General features: G+C 38.2%; 1 protein-coding gene across 4 annotated transcripts in view; it reads left to right on the top strand.

Moving 5' to 3' along the window:
* The window catches only part of Atrx (ATRX chromatin remodeler), a 178033-nt gene extending 169588 nt beyond the window's left edge, over window positions 1–8445 (top strand). For all 4 annotated transcript variants that reach the window (XM_059251435.1, XM_059251433.1, XM_059251432.1 and 1 more), the window contains 5 exons: window positions 4218–4367; window positions 5243–5368; window positions 6267–6362; window positions 6704–6832; window positions 7775–8445. In XM_059251435.1, coding sequence (XP_059107418.1) covers window positions 4218–4367; window positions 5243–5368; window positions 6267–6362; window positions 6704–6832; window positions 7775–8053 — 780 coding nt within the window. In that variant the 3' untranslated portion in view covers window positions 8054–8445. The remainder of the gene's footprint in view (window positions 1–4217; window positions 4368–5242; window positions 5369–6266; window positions 6363–6703; window positions 6833–7774) is intronic.
* The last annotated feature ends 5287 nt before the right edge of the window (window positions 8446–13732 follow it).

Genomic DNA, 13732 nt, shown 5'->3' with positions numbered 1-13732 from the left:
GGCCTCATTATGTTTCTCCCTTGCCCAGAGTCCTTCAAGTGATTATGTTTTTTTTTTTTTTCAATCTAAAAAAGTAGATCTAGGAAATGGAGGAGCCATGCCTCATGAAAATAAGCATTCTCTGCAGTGTGATACAATAATTTCTGGATAAGAGTTGGGAAATTCACTTGCTAGTCCCAGCTAGTTCCTTGTATAATTGGAAAAGTCACTTGCCTGGCCCTCAATTTCTCCTAATTTCAAGTCAGTAAGTTTGGGTTTTGAAATTATAGGATGCAAAGGACTAGCCTGGTAAAACTCGCTGATGTCTCAGGCATTTTTACTGTGTATGTACACATGTTATTTCTGGAAAGGTTTCTCCTTCACAGTAAACAAGTAATGTCTGAATTGGGTTATAATTGAGAAATAGATGCTACCCAATTGACATGGTGTAGCTGGAGAATTTTCCTCCAGCTCCCACCGCCAAGTCCCGCCAGTCCCGGAGCCCACTTATAAAATAAACACACAGACTCTTACATTATTTAAACTGCTTGGCCATTAGCTCAGGCCTATCATTGTCTAGCTCTCACTCTTATATTCAGCCCATTTCTATTAATCTTTACTTTGCCACGTGGCTTGTGGCTTACCGGTACTTTACATCTTCCTTGTCTTGGCAGTGGCTCCAGCCGGTCTCTCTTTCCTTCCTCCTTCCTCAATTCTCCTCTCTCCTTGTCCCGCCTATACTTCCTGCCTGGTCACTGGCCAATCAGTGCTTTATTTATATAGAGTGATATCCACAACATGGTGTTTATTATTTTAAAAGTTGGGTGTTTTCATTTATTCTGCTCTTCTTGTAGCATCTTGTTATACCTGTGAGCAAGTAGTATTTAGTCCATATTTAACTTCTATTCAAAGCCAGATTTATCAGTGGTATAGCCCCAAATCCAGTGGTGTAGAGTTCTCTTGGTCCCTGTATTAGGTAGCTTTGTCAGAGAAGTGCACTGATAGCTATTGTGGTTACAGTTATCACTTACTGCCCGGCAGAAGTACAATAGGTACCATCCATAGAGCCTTGTAAGAGAACAGCTATTCTAGTTCTGTTTGACATGTTCACCTGTAAAAATATTAGAAACCGGGGAGACAGGAGGATATATAGCTAGCTATATATCCACTGCCAGCCTCGCTCTAGGTTCAGTTGGAGACCTTGTCTCAAGGGAACAAGGTTAAGAGTGATAACAACAGGACACTGGATGTCCTCCTCTGGCCTCTGCCTGCATGCATGGAAGCATGCACATATACTATGCACACACACATACAGGTACACACATATCCCAACCATGCACATATACTATGCACACACATACAGGTACACACACATCCCAACCATGCACATAAACTATGCACACACATATACAGGTACACACACATACAGGTACACACACATCCCAACCATGCACATATACATACAATCACTCACAAGCACATCATATCCCAACCACACACATATACACATCTCAACCATACAAATGCACATCCACTCACTGACACACCAAAAAATAAAAGTAAAGAAAATTATTTTAAAAAACCCCAGAAAACATTTCCTTTTGTTGAGTTGAAGATGCAACCCCAACCCAGGACAGAAAAATCCCACTTTGTGATACTTGGCCAGAAATAACGACCATCTCTTGTTAGAAAACTGACAGGCCTGGGGTCCTATTTTCATGGCCTCCCTTCCAGCTAGAGTCAGGTGTCGATGGTATACAATTGCCCTAGGTTTTGAATCCCAATCCAATGCAGTTTTCTATTACCAGGCCTTCCCATTTTGGCCTGCTATTCATTTGCCCAGATCTCAGAGAGATGCTATCAATGAACGACGAGTGGAAAGAGCAGCAGTAGAAACCAGAGTTCATGTGGCCAATGGTGGCAGGAAGCTGGTAGAGGCACCAGCATAGCAGTGCCCGTGCAAGACACAGTCCCTGATGCCATCAGATGCCTGAAGCCACAGACAGCACTGACCCAAGAGTTTACGTGTTTCTCCTATACATGCATGTAAAATAAAGTCTTGATTTATAAAATAAAAAGAAATACTAGAAACCGGATGTGGTGATTGAGAACTATAATCCCGGTACCCAAGAGGCTGAGGTAGGAAGATCAGGAGTTTAAGGCCGGTTCATGATACGTTAGCAAAACTCTCTCTCAAAAAAAATTTAAATATAGTGGTTCATGTCAGTAATCCCAGCACTTGTGGCAAGAAGATTAGGGGCTCAAAGCCAGTCTGAGACCCCATCTTAGGAAAACATAACAAAATACATAAATTAAAAACTGAGTATTACCTGGTTTGTTTCTGTTGTGCTTGGGGTAGTCATGGGAGTCATGTTAACTTTTCGTAGATGCTTTCATAAAAACAGGCACATCTCTTTGCCTGGTAGTCCTAGTAACTGCTATGAAGTTTGAGCAAGTGATGGTAAGTCCATTTAATGGGACACAGGCCAGCAACTAAGATTTGGATGGAAGATTTCTACACCAGACAGTACCTTTCATAGTATCTCTGGGTTCTACCAGGAAATTTTCTTGAAATCCTTTCTTTGTATGTTCTTTTAAAAGCTTGCTCATTTCAGCAAAGGAGGTAGCACATGCTGCATGTCAAAATGAATTATGAAGTCCTAGTTATAGCTTTATCTTTAAAAATTCAGTTCCTTTTCCTTTTTGAAAGGAAGTAACTATTTCAAGTGTTTGCTACAGTAGCAAAATAAAAGGTTGTTTATATGAATTATATGGAATTAGTGTCAACATTTGCTATTGTACAGGAAAAGACTTAGGGCTTTATGATTTGAATCTTTCATCTTGAGTTGCTTAACAGACATTTGACTTCCTTTCTTGGATCATATTTCTAGGTATGGCTAAATAATGTAGAGGCAGTTTTTTTTTTGCAAGTGTAGGATTTGTCTATGCTTAAACTTATGCATGAGTTAAGTACTGCTAGATGCAGGTTACCTGCTTCTTTGTGCACATACCTCACCCCCACTCATTTGATCAGTAATTTGTTCTGCACTTAAATTCATAGTTTAGAAAGTAGAGCCAAGGAGCACTTGTTAACAACTTTGCAGAATCATTTTGTAAATGAATTAACTTTTTTGTATCCATATTTTCATGTATGATTTTTTTAACAACTTGTGGATATTTTCATGTTTGCTTGCTTATTGCAATAGACTTTCTTCCTTTTTCTCTTACCAATACTGGGATTATAGGCATGTACCACATTTAGGCTTGGTAGGTTTTTGATGCAGGGTCATGCACTGAATTGCACAGGTTGGCCTTGAACTTTGATCCTTCTGCCTCAGGCTAAATTGTGGCTGGGAGCTGGGTGGTGCTGACACAAGCCTTTAATCCCAGCACTCAGGAGAACTCACTTTTGTAGACCAGGCTAGCCTCGAACTCATAGAGATTCGCCTGTCTCAGCCTTCCAAGTGCTGGGATTAAAGGTATGTGCCACCACCGCCCTGCAAGCATTCAGTTTTTAATGTTCAAAGACAGACTTAGGGCTAGAGAGGTGACTCGGCAGTTAAGAACATATACTACCCTGCAAAGGAGTTTGATTCCATCACACATGTCCACAGCTCACAACTGCCTGTAACTCCAGCTTCAGGGGAATCTAATGCCACTAGCCTTCAAGGGCACTGTACTCAACACACACACACACACACACACACACACACACACACACACACACACACAAATAAAAATAAATAATAAAGAAGGCAGTCTTAGGGCTGGCAAGAATGACTTGGTGGGTAAAGTCGCTTGTTGCTTTGGTGCATGTTGTAGCATACATGTACACGTGCACACACATAATAATAATAATAATAATAATAAGCTCAGGACACCATTTTTAAAGACACTGTTGTAATTAATTGGTAATGTGTATTAGTTTAAATTTGTAGGTAGCCAGATAGGGTGATACATACCTGTAATCCTAGCTCTTTGTAGTTGGAGGCAGAAAGATCAAGAGTTCAAGGTCATCCTTTGCTATATAGCAAGTTCAGATTAGCTCTCTCTTTAAAAAACCAACTCTAAATATGCTAAGTTATGAATGAAATTCCGATGTGAGGTCTGTTTTCTCCGTGATTTATAGTATATGTTGGAAATGTGAAAAGCAGTCAAATTTCTACTCTTAACGGTTTAGAACTGTGAAGATAGGATCCAGAGAGGGAAAATAATTATGATTTCACCCCTCAAAACAGGATACCATACTTGCAGAACTTCTTCAGATACATAAAGAACACATTGTAGGATATCACGAACATGACTCACTTTTGGACCACAAAGAAGAAGAAGAGCTGACTGAAGAAGAAAGAAAAGCAGCTTGGGCCGAATATGAAGCAGAAAAGAAGGTATTGTGTTCAGAGTGCTTTTTCTGTGGGGCTGCTTGGGGAAAAGGAGAAGCTTAATTAGAGTGACTGTGATTGGAGTCCATTATCTGCATGTATGCCATAGTGAACTTCATTGTTTTGTAGCATAAAGATCTGCAAATAAATGAATTCTTTTGGAACTAGGTGCAGTGCCTATGGTCCTAGATACTTGAAAGGCTGAGACGGGGAGATTATTTGATCTCAACAATTAAAGACTGGGCAACAAATTAGAAACAAACCAAGCTTTTTAAGTTAGTCATTGGACAGAGCAATGAAGAAGAAAGGGTCATATTTGAAGGAAGACACATTAATGTAGTTAGTCCTCCAGCATAGGCTCCCTAGTTAGGAGTCTCAGTTTATGGGGTTTGGCTATGATCAGTAGTAAGGTGGGGAGAAGAAAGCAGTTTATACTTTAAAAAGCCAGCAACACTCCATTTCTGCTTTAGCCCTTGCTGAATTAAGAGCTGCACATTTAATATCAATTTCCAGCAGCAACTTTATTTAAAATAATTCAAGTCTGTTTTAAACAGCAGCACATTTGAACATGGAAATCTTATCCTAATACCTGAATCCTTTTCAAACTCCTAACTGATTGTACCAAACTTCTTTACCATTAATATGATGTTAGGAGTCTCATCAGAATTCACAGAGTTCCCTCAGTCTATGGGGTTAAACCTTTCCATGTAATAAGATCTTAGTTTCGGGTAAAACGGGTGTTTTGTTTATGTGTGGAAGAGTGTTAATAATTTCCTAGATCTGAGAAAGTAGATTCTTTACTAAACCAGTAGGTGATGTAGAATTTCAAGTTTTTAATCACAATGTGAAAAGTACATAACTTTTTGTTTGTTTGTTTTTAGGGACTGACCATGCGTTTCAACATACCGACTGGGACCAATTTACCCCCTGTCACTTTCAGCTCTCAAACTCCTTATATTCCTTTTAATTTGGGAGCCCTGTCAGCAATGAGTAATCAACAGCTGGAGGTGAGTTTGAAAGGACAAAAATAGTTTAACGTGAATTAAAGGCAGTTCCAACAGCCTTGTTGCAGGTTCCCAGTGCAGGAATATCACATTCTCTAAAAGATTACCCTGAGTAGACCAAGAAATTTTTCTTTTGTTTATTGACCTTTTTGACCAACCTAATAAAGTAAAATGGACTTTGTGCAGAGCACAAATGAATCAGTCCTTGAATTAATGTAGTTTGAATTATTTTAATTAAGGAACAATAGGACAGCTGAATGGCTAGGGAAATAGCACTTTGATCACTTATAAAATATGTGAAAAAAACAAATTACTTAATGTTTGAAAGTAGGTTAAATGCATACATGAATTTACAAGCAATGTAGAGTTGCCATTAGGTGTTCACTACTGTCCATCATTATGATGTTTATGATTTAAAACCAGAATAAAATATGAATTAAATTAAATAGGAAATACCAACAGTTTAATAATTTAATCTGTGGTTTCATTTTTAAAATTTACTCAGTGGGTTTATTTAAATTAACTGGTTCAATAAACCCCAAATTTGCATCTTCCTAAAATGTCTCTTGTATCATTGAGTTGGTTTTTTTGTTTGTTTATTTGTCTTGCTTTTTTTTGAGACAGGGTCTCTCTGCAGAGCCCTGACTGTCCTGGAACTCACCATGTAGACCAGGCTGTCCTTGAACTCACCATGTAGACCAGGCTGTCCTTGAACTCACAGAGATCCACCTGCCTCTGCATCATTGAGTGTTCCTTCACTTATAGATGCTGAGTTTTGCTGCTCTCTTCAATTGTTTAGGTTTTAAATCAAGTGCTACAAATTGGCAAGAGGAATGATCTGTGTACTTTAAAGCTAGGCTGTCTTTCTGCCCTATGTAGCTTATTTCTTACATCCTTCTAGGACCTTATTAATCAAGGAAGAGAAAAAGTTGTAGAAGCAACGAACAGTGTGACAGCAGTGAGGATTCAGCCTCTTGAAGATATCATTTCAACTGTGGTAAGCAAATTAATAATTGACTTATATCAACCTCCAGTTTATGTATACCTTACATCATTTGTTTTAACATTCATTCACTTCTCTACTTTCTGTGGGAAAAATCATGTAATCTTTAAAAGTTTTATGATTCAAAATAGTAAAGTACCAATAAGCTGTATAACAGTCTCAAACTGTAATTCATCCTTTTGCATAAATGTTAACATAAGAGAAAAAATGAGAACGAGTAAAGGAAGGAGAACGGGGGTGGATTGGGGAGTTAAAATATTCTGACCATATTTCAGTACCTTAATTTCCTTTCAGTTGTACAGTCTAAGAAGTAAATAGAAATGTCTTTCTTTTAGTGGAAAGAAAATATGAATCTCTCTGAGGCCCAAGTACAAGCACTAGCATTAAGTAGACAAGCCAGCCAGGAGCTTGACGTGAAACGCAGAGAAGCCATCTACAATGATGTATTGACAAAACAGCAGATGGTAAGAACTCTGCCTCTAGGCTCTCCTGGATTTTCTTCAGTTTGTAGTGACTGCAATAACCATACAGGGTGAATGGTCATTGATTAGTCTCAAGTTATGCTTTAAAAAAACGAAAAAAACCAGTAGTGTTAAGAGATATTTGGCCGAAAGAGTGACACCACAATCGATTCTCTTGGAATCGATTTCCTTTTTTTTATGGAATCTATTTCCTTATAATTTTATTTTTTACCTATTCTGGACATTCAGAACTATTTCAAGACTTTTGCTTCTGTCACTTTCTAGTATCTTCTAAAAGTAGACATTTCAGTGTATTTATTTGGAGAATGGAAATGACGTCCTGAATGATGTATAAGCTCCTATTAAATTGCCTGACTCTTCCAAAAGATACCATATTCCATGATCCTTGATCATCTTTCCCAGCACTGTCTTGACACTAGGGAATCCATTTCTGTGGCTTGAGTTTTACTTAGAAAGCACTGTGGAATTCTGATTATCTTAGGGAATTTGAGACCTTCAGGTAGGAATTACTCCTACTGCAAATGCTTTTCCCCTTGGTTTTCATCACTGAAATGTTTATTTGTCTGTCATCATGTAAAATATTTAAGAGAATGACAAAGAAAGGGGAGTTGACAAAAAGTTCTGTAACTAATACTTGAGACTAATCACAGTGCAGGACAGGTTACTATGGCAACTAACCTATATGCTGCCTGCAATACAATAGTCAAGTCATTAAGAGAATTTAGTCCTAAATGGTGTTACTAACTGGTTTCTACAGTAATGGTCTTGTGAATACCATCAAATTAGTAATGGTGATAACAATAATGTGTTTTCCTTTTGGTATGGTACTCCCTTAACAAATTGATTTTAACTCAAAATTTGATACTTGCCTCTTTGAGGCGGGACATACACTTGTGTATATACAGCTCCCTTTTCTCTCTCCAGTTAATCAGCTGTGTTCAGCGAATACTTATGAACAGAAGGCTCCAGCAGCAGTACAATCAGCAGCAACAGCAACAAATGACTTATCAGCAAGCAACACTGAGTCACCTCATGATGCCAAAGCCTCCAAATTTAATCATGACTCCTTCTAACTACCAGCAGATTGATATGAGAGGAATGTATCAGTCAGTGGCTGGTGGTATGCAGCCACCACCCTTACAACGTGCACCGCCCCCAATGAGAAGCAAAAATCCAGGACCTTCCCCAGGGAAATCAATGTGATTTTGCACTAAAAATTTAAAGGATTATTAAAATCATAGAAAGAACTTTTATTTTTTTAGGAATCAATGACTTAACAGAACTCAACTGTATAAATAGTTTGGACCCCTTAAATGCCAATCTTCCATATTAGTTTTAAATTTTTTTAAATAGGGCATACCATTTCTCTCTGACATTTGTCAGTGATATTGCCTACAATCTTCTTACACACATTGAGTACAGAAGATATTTCAAATTGTTTTCAGTGAAAACAAATCCTTCCATAACAGTAACAGCTCCACAGATTTCCTCTCTAAATTTTTATGCCTGCTTTTAGCAACCATAAAATTGTCATAAAATTAACGAATTTAGAAATTAATAAAGATTTATATATTCGCTCTTTACATATAAAAACACACAGCTGAGTTCTTAGAGTTGATTCCTCAAGTTATAAAAATACTTTTGTACTTAATCCATTTCTTGATTAGAGTGATTGAAATGGTCTTAATGTTCTTTTGACTGAAGTCTGAAACTGGGCTCCTACTATATTGTCTCTGTGATTAAAAGTTAGATCTAAGGATTATCTTAGACACAGAAGCGTGTGCAATATTCTTAAGTACTACTACTCTAAACGTTGGAGGAGCCTTGCAGTTATCTTAGCATTGTATAAACAGCCTTAAGTACAGTCGAAGACAAGGAAATTCCTTTTTCTTATTTAGTCTTTCTGCCATTTTTTATTTTCAGTTGTATGTGCTGAAATAATTACTGCTAAGATTTCAGGGTTGTGGATTATCTTCTGCACATGAGTTTCCTGTCTCCTGGCACTAGTGGAAACACATCTGTCAGCCATGGTGCCAGTGCTGGTGCTTCATCCTGTTGCTGGCAGTGGGATGCAAACGAAGAAAATCAAGTTAGAGCATTTGAAGAGGTTAGCGCTGAAGTTGTGGTTTTGGGCTCAGCTCACACCCTGTTTAATAAACAACATCAAAATGGCAGAACCATTGCTGACTTTAAGTTCACATGAGGAATGTGCTTTAACAGTCCCCAGTACTTGTCAGTATTGTGAAATAATTCCTCTTAAAGATTAGGATCACTGGCTTCTCTGCTCTTCTTTTTACTCATCACCATGTTCCTTTTTCCCCAGTTCCTTTACATTGTAGTAAATGTAGTAAAGTTTGATTTTTTTTTCCAGTTTTGATCTCTGGGGTGATTTATTTTCTTTTTGCATAAAGTTAATTCACCCAATTCTTAAAGGTTTTTTTTTTTTTTTTTACTAGAAAATCAATTTATTTCTTTTTCTAGATCCAGGTTTATGAAAAGTGACATATAATTTTACTCATGCTGAGTTTGATTGCTTGAGTTTCTTCAGTAAAAAGATTGTGTTTGACTATGGGAGTCAACTCATCATGGCACTACCATTTATGAAATGAAGATGTAACAAGTAGAACTAGATAAAGGAAAGCTGGGTGGTGAAGTATTTGTTCTAGGCATCTCTGGACTTGATTGAATTGAATATGAGCTGAACAGTGAGCTACAATTGAACATGGTTTTTAGTTGTTTGGATAATACAAGATTTCCATTTGTATCTTGGGAGAACCAGTGGCTAAAACATCCACACACACTGCGTTTATGATGGAGAATATGTGACGTTTGTTGGCTCTGCCTTCCCATGATAAAACACACTATGTATGTATTTGGATATTGTACCAGCTATTTCATCAAGTTTATTTAATGTGGGGGTGGGGCAGATGTGTGTTTACTTTGGAAGAAATGAAAGCAGCAAGATTTATGAGAGAAATATTTGAAAGCAGTATGCTCTGGCCAACTGTTATCAGACTACTTTAAAAGTGATTTACTAGACCTGGGAATTTTCAACATGGTCTAATTCTTTACTCAAAGACATAGATGTGAAAAATTTTAGGCAACCTTCTAATATGTTCTCACAATGAATTAAGCTATAACTTGAAGAATAGTAATTAGAAGGACTAATTGGAAATCAGAGAGTTTGAAGTAAATCTTGGACCACTTTGCATACACTCTTCTCACTTGACATTTTAGCAACATGATATATGTACTTTGAGTATAACATCAACTTTTAACAAATATTTAAAGACAAAAATCACATAAGATACTAAAAAGCTCATTTTTATATTTGTTTTAGATGTTTTAAATAGTTGCAATGGCTTAAATGACGATTTAAAATGTTGCTTGTAATACAGTTTTGCCTGCTAAATTCTCCACATTTTGTAACCTGTTTTATTTCTTTGGGTGTAAAGCGTTTTGGCCTAGAATTGTGATATTGTATATGTTTTGTCCCAGTTGTATAGTAATGTTTCAGTCCATCATCCAGCTTTGGCTGCTGAAATCATACAGCTGTGAAGACTTGCCTTGGTTCCTGTTAGACTGCTTTTCAGTTCTGTATTGAGTATCTTACGTACTGTAGAGAAGATGTCACTTCTTCCTTTAAGGCTCTTTTGTAATATATATAAGGACTGGAATTGTGTTTTTAAAAGAAAAGCATTCAAGTATGACAATATACTATCTGTGTTTTCACCATTCAAAGTGCTGTTTAGTAGTTGAAACTTAAACTATTTAATGTCATTTAATAAAGTGACCAAAATGTGTTGTGCTCTTTATTGCATTTTCACAGCTTTGAAAAAAATCTGTGCACATATTGTTTCATAGAAAATGTATAGCTTTTGATGTCCTGTTTAATGGTGGTTCTTTTGCACATTAGTTGTTTACTACTTGGGAGGTCAAGGAGTTTGGTTTTTGAATCTGTTATATACTAAATTCTGTAAAAGGAGATCTCTAACCTCAAAAAGAATTTACATACCAGGAAGCCTTGTGTGTGTTGTTTCAGTTTTGGTTGTCTCTGTGTAATCCAGCCCCATTCCCTGCTTCCCAACATCTATGCCATTCATTTAAGTCAAACAGGGCCACTCCCCACCCTTGTTTTGGGTGTGCACTACCCAGAAGTCCAAGCAGATGCATGGAAAGCATAGTACCCGGTTCTAAAAGTGAAACAGCCAGCATTGGTGGCACACGCCTTTAATCCCAGCACTTGGGAGGCAGAGCCAGGCGGATCTCTGTGAGATCCAGGACAGGCTCCAAAACTACACAGAGAAACCCTGTCTCAAAAACAAAGAAAGAAGTGAAACAGTTTGTAGACTTCCTGAGCATTGCCCACCCCACCTTTTTTTTTTTTTTTTTTGCATGAACTCAGTTTCTTCCAGACAAAACTTGAAAAGCAATTACTTGTCCTGGTAACCAAGATTTCCTTGGAAGAAGATACTGCATGTTTGTAGTTCTTCAAGTAAAATAGGTTAGTTCTTTTGCATGTTTGTTTCATTCAAAGTTATATTCAGGTCATGACCAATCTAGTATCACCAGGCTCATCTCATGTGACTTTTGACTGTCTCAAATCTATCATTAGAGAAGTAAATCCACCACTGCCCCTCCACCCCCTAAGTCTGTGACTGGGCCAATCCCAGAAGAGTTACCAGGTTACAGAAATACTTTCATCTGTGTTGAGTGTGCATGCACAGGCGTGCACATGCTTGTATATATGAGTGTTCTAAAAAGCTGTGCTTATCTGCCAAGTAATTAAGCTCAGTATCACTAGTGTTGGGTCTAAGAATGCAATAGTACCTCACCCTGAGTGTCCAGCCCTAGGGTATGCACTGCCACAATATTCTCAGTATACGTAAAACCCTCTCCTGAGTTACCTGCCTGACACTAGCCGTCAGCTAAGGGTGTTAGTGACCAATACATACATTTGTCAAGAGAGCATACTCTGGGCACATCACAATCTGTTCAGCAAGGCAATGCTTTACATTCATTCTGGGTATGTGCCTGTACTGCCCTTCTCTGGCAGAGGAACCAGGAGAGGGTGGGAGCTTGGCTGTCATCTCTGAGGGATCAAATGACTTCTAAGAGACCTCTACCTGTTCCAGTGTGCCTGCTCCATCCCTGTAGTCCTCATACTAAATGGGTGTTGGCTTTCAACAACGGTGAATAGAGATGACTTATCAGACAGAGGGATGATGGGCTTTGTTTCAGGTATATGAGGAGAAAGTATAAGTATTGAAAGAAAGGGAACAAAGGTCAGGAGGGATGGAGAAAGACCCTGAAGTAAATTGAAGGCCTTGAGATTCTGAATGCGTAATTTAATATTGAGGACAACTAGAGTTTGTAAAGCAGGTGATGTGTTCAAAGTAGGTAAAGATGGAGATTTAGGGTTGGGTAATTTTAATGGGTTAGAATGCAAAGTGAAGAAAGATTGGAGACTAGAAGACAGATAATGAGTTCTGTATTCAGTGACCAGACTACAGATAATTTGAAGGACAAAAGGAAACCCAGCATTAAGGGATTGTATAGGATAGTAGAAATAAATGGTGTTTGTAAGAAAAACCTACTACTTTTACCTGTGTCCCCAGGAGACCAGATGTCAGGATTCCAGTTTTCATTTACTGTTTGATTATTCTTTCAAAGTGATATGTCCATTAGTGACATCTTTGTTCTTCTGCAGAAAGTAAGCTTTTCTCAAGCCAATTCACTTCTGCTCTTTGGATACAGGGTCTCAGTGTCTCAGGTCTTCCTGGCTGGCCTCCAAACAGTAAGGGCTTATAAGTAGGAGCTGCCACGCCCTGCATCGAGCCAATCCATCAAAAAGCCTGATCGATTGAGATTCATTGAGAGTGCTAGTGTCTCTTGGCAATGTCTTATTTTTTATAAGGTTCTCTGAAGATTTTCAAAGTGTTTTGGAGTTATTGTGTGTTGACCTATACAATATCTGTGAGAGTTGCAAGGGAAATAATTACATTCTTTAAATAACAAAGTAAAAATGAGACCAAAGTCAAATCTGTAGCATATAAGAAGCACAAGATAGATTCCAGTTAAAGGCTTTTGAGTGCTTCCTGTCCCATTTGGAAAGGGGGTGGGGCTATAAGACCTGCTAGAAGACAAGATTTCCACGTAATTTCCCAGGTTCCTCTCAGCTCCCGGAGTTAAGAGTTTAACTGTGAGCAAAGCACTGTGAAGCCAAAAGGACTATGAGCTTGTCTAAGGTTACAGGGTGAGTTTGAGAACAGCGTTAGAAATCCTTTCCCTGTGGCTAACCCTCTCCCCCACTAAGCTATACCTTTTCTTTTCCTCTTGTTTAGAAAAATGAGAGGTCTGACAGGCATTTTAATGACAAAGCAGATAAGTCACGTTGTAATTGGCTCTAATTACCGCTTCCACTAGCTGTAACCTCCTTTATCTTTTGCCCAGAGGCACTCCCAGAGCTGTGTGGCTCTTACTGCCTCTGGAACTCATTGCAGAAAATGCAAAAAATATGTTTCCAAGGGGCTCATTCTTAGACCCTAGCTGCGTGGTTGGAATGAGTATAAGAAAACATCGAAGTAAATATAAACTGGCCTTTTCGAAGCCAGCTTTTAAAGCAAACAATTGGTAACTTCCCATTCCGTTGTTCACAACTGGGCAAAACAACAACAACAACAAATGGTCCAGTCTGGATAAAGTTTATAGTGAGCGGGAGGAGGCGATATTTACATCGACACAGCATGTACCTTCCTTTGAGGTAGAAGTTCATAGTCCAATTGTGTGACAAACACGAAGAATGAAATATCTTTGTTTTTTTCTGTAGCTGCGTGTCCCCACATGCAAGCAGGAAAGCAGGTAGAAGCCTGTGAATAAATT

Source organism: Peromyscus eremicus, chromosome X, assembly GCF_949786415.1.
Source record: "Peromyscus eremicus chromosome X, PerEre_H2_v1, whole genome shotgun sequence".
Taxonomy (NCBI): Eukaryota; Metazoa; Chordata; class Mammalia; order Rodentia; family Cricetidae; genus Peromyscus; species Peromyscus eremicus.
The sequence above is the reverse complement of the archived record's forward strand: the minus strand, read 5'-3'. Positions and strand labels throughout refer to the sequence as shown.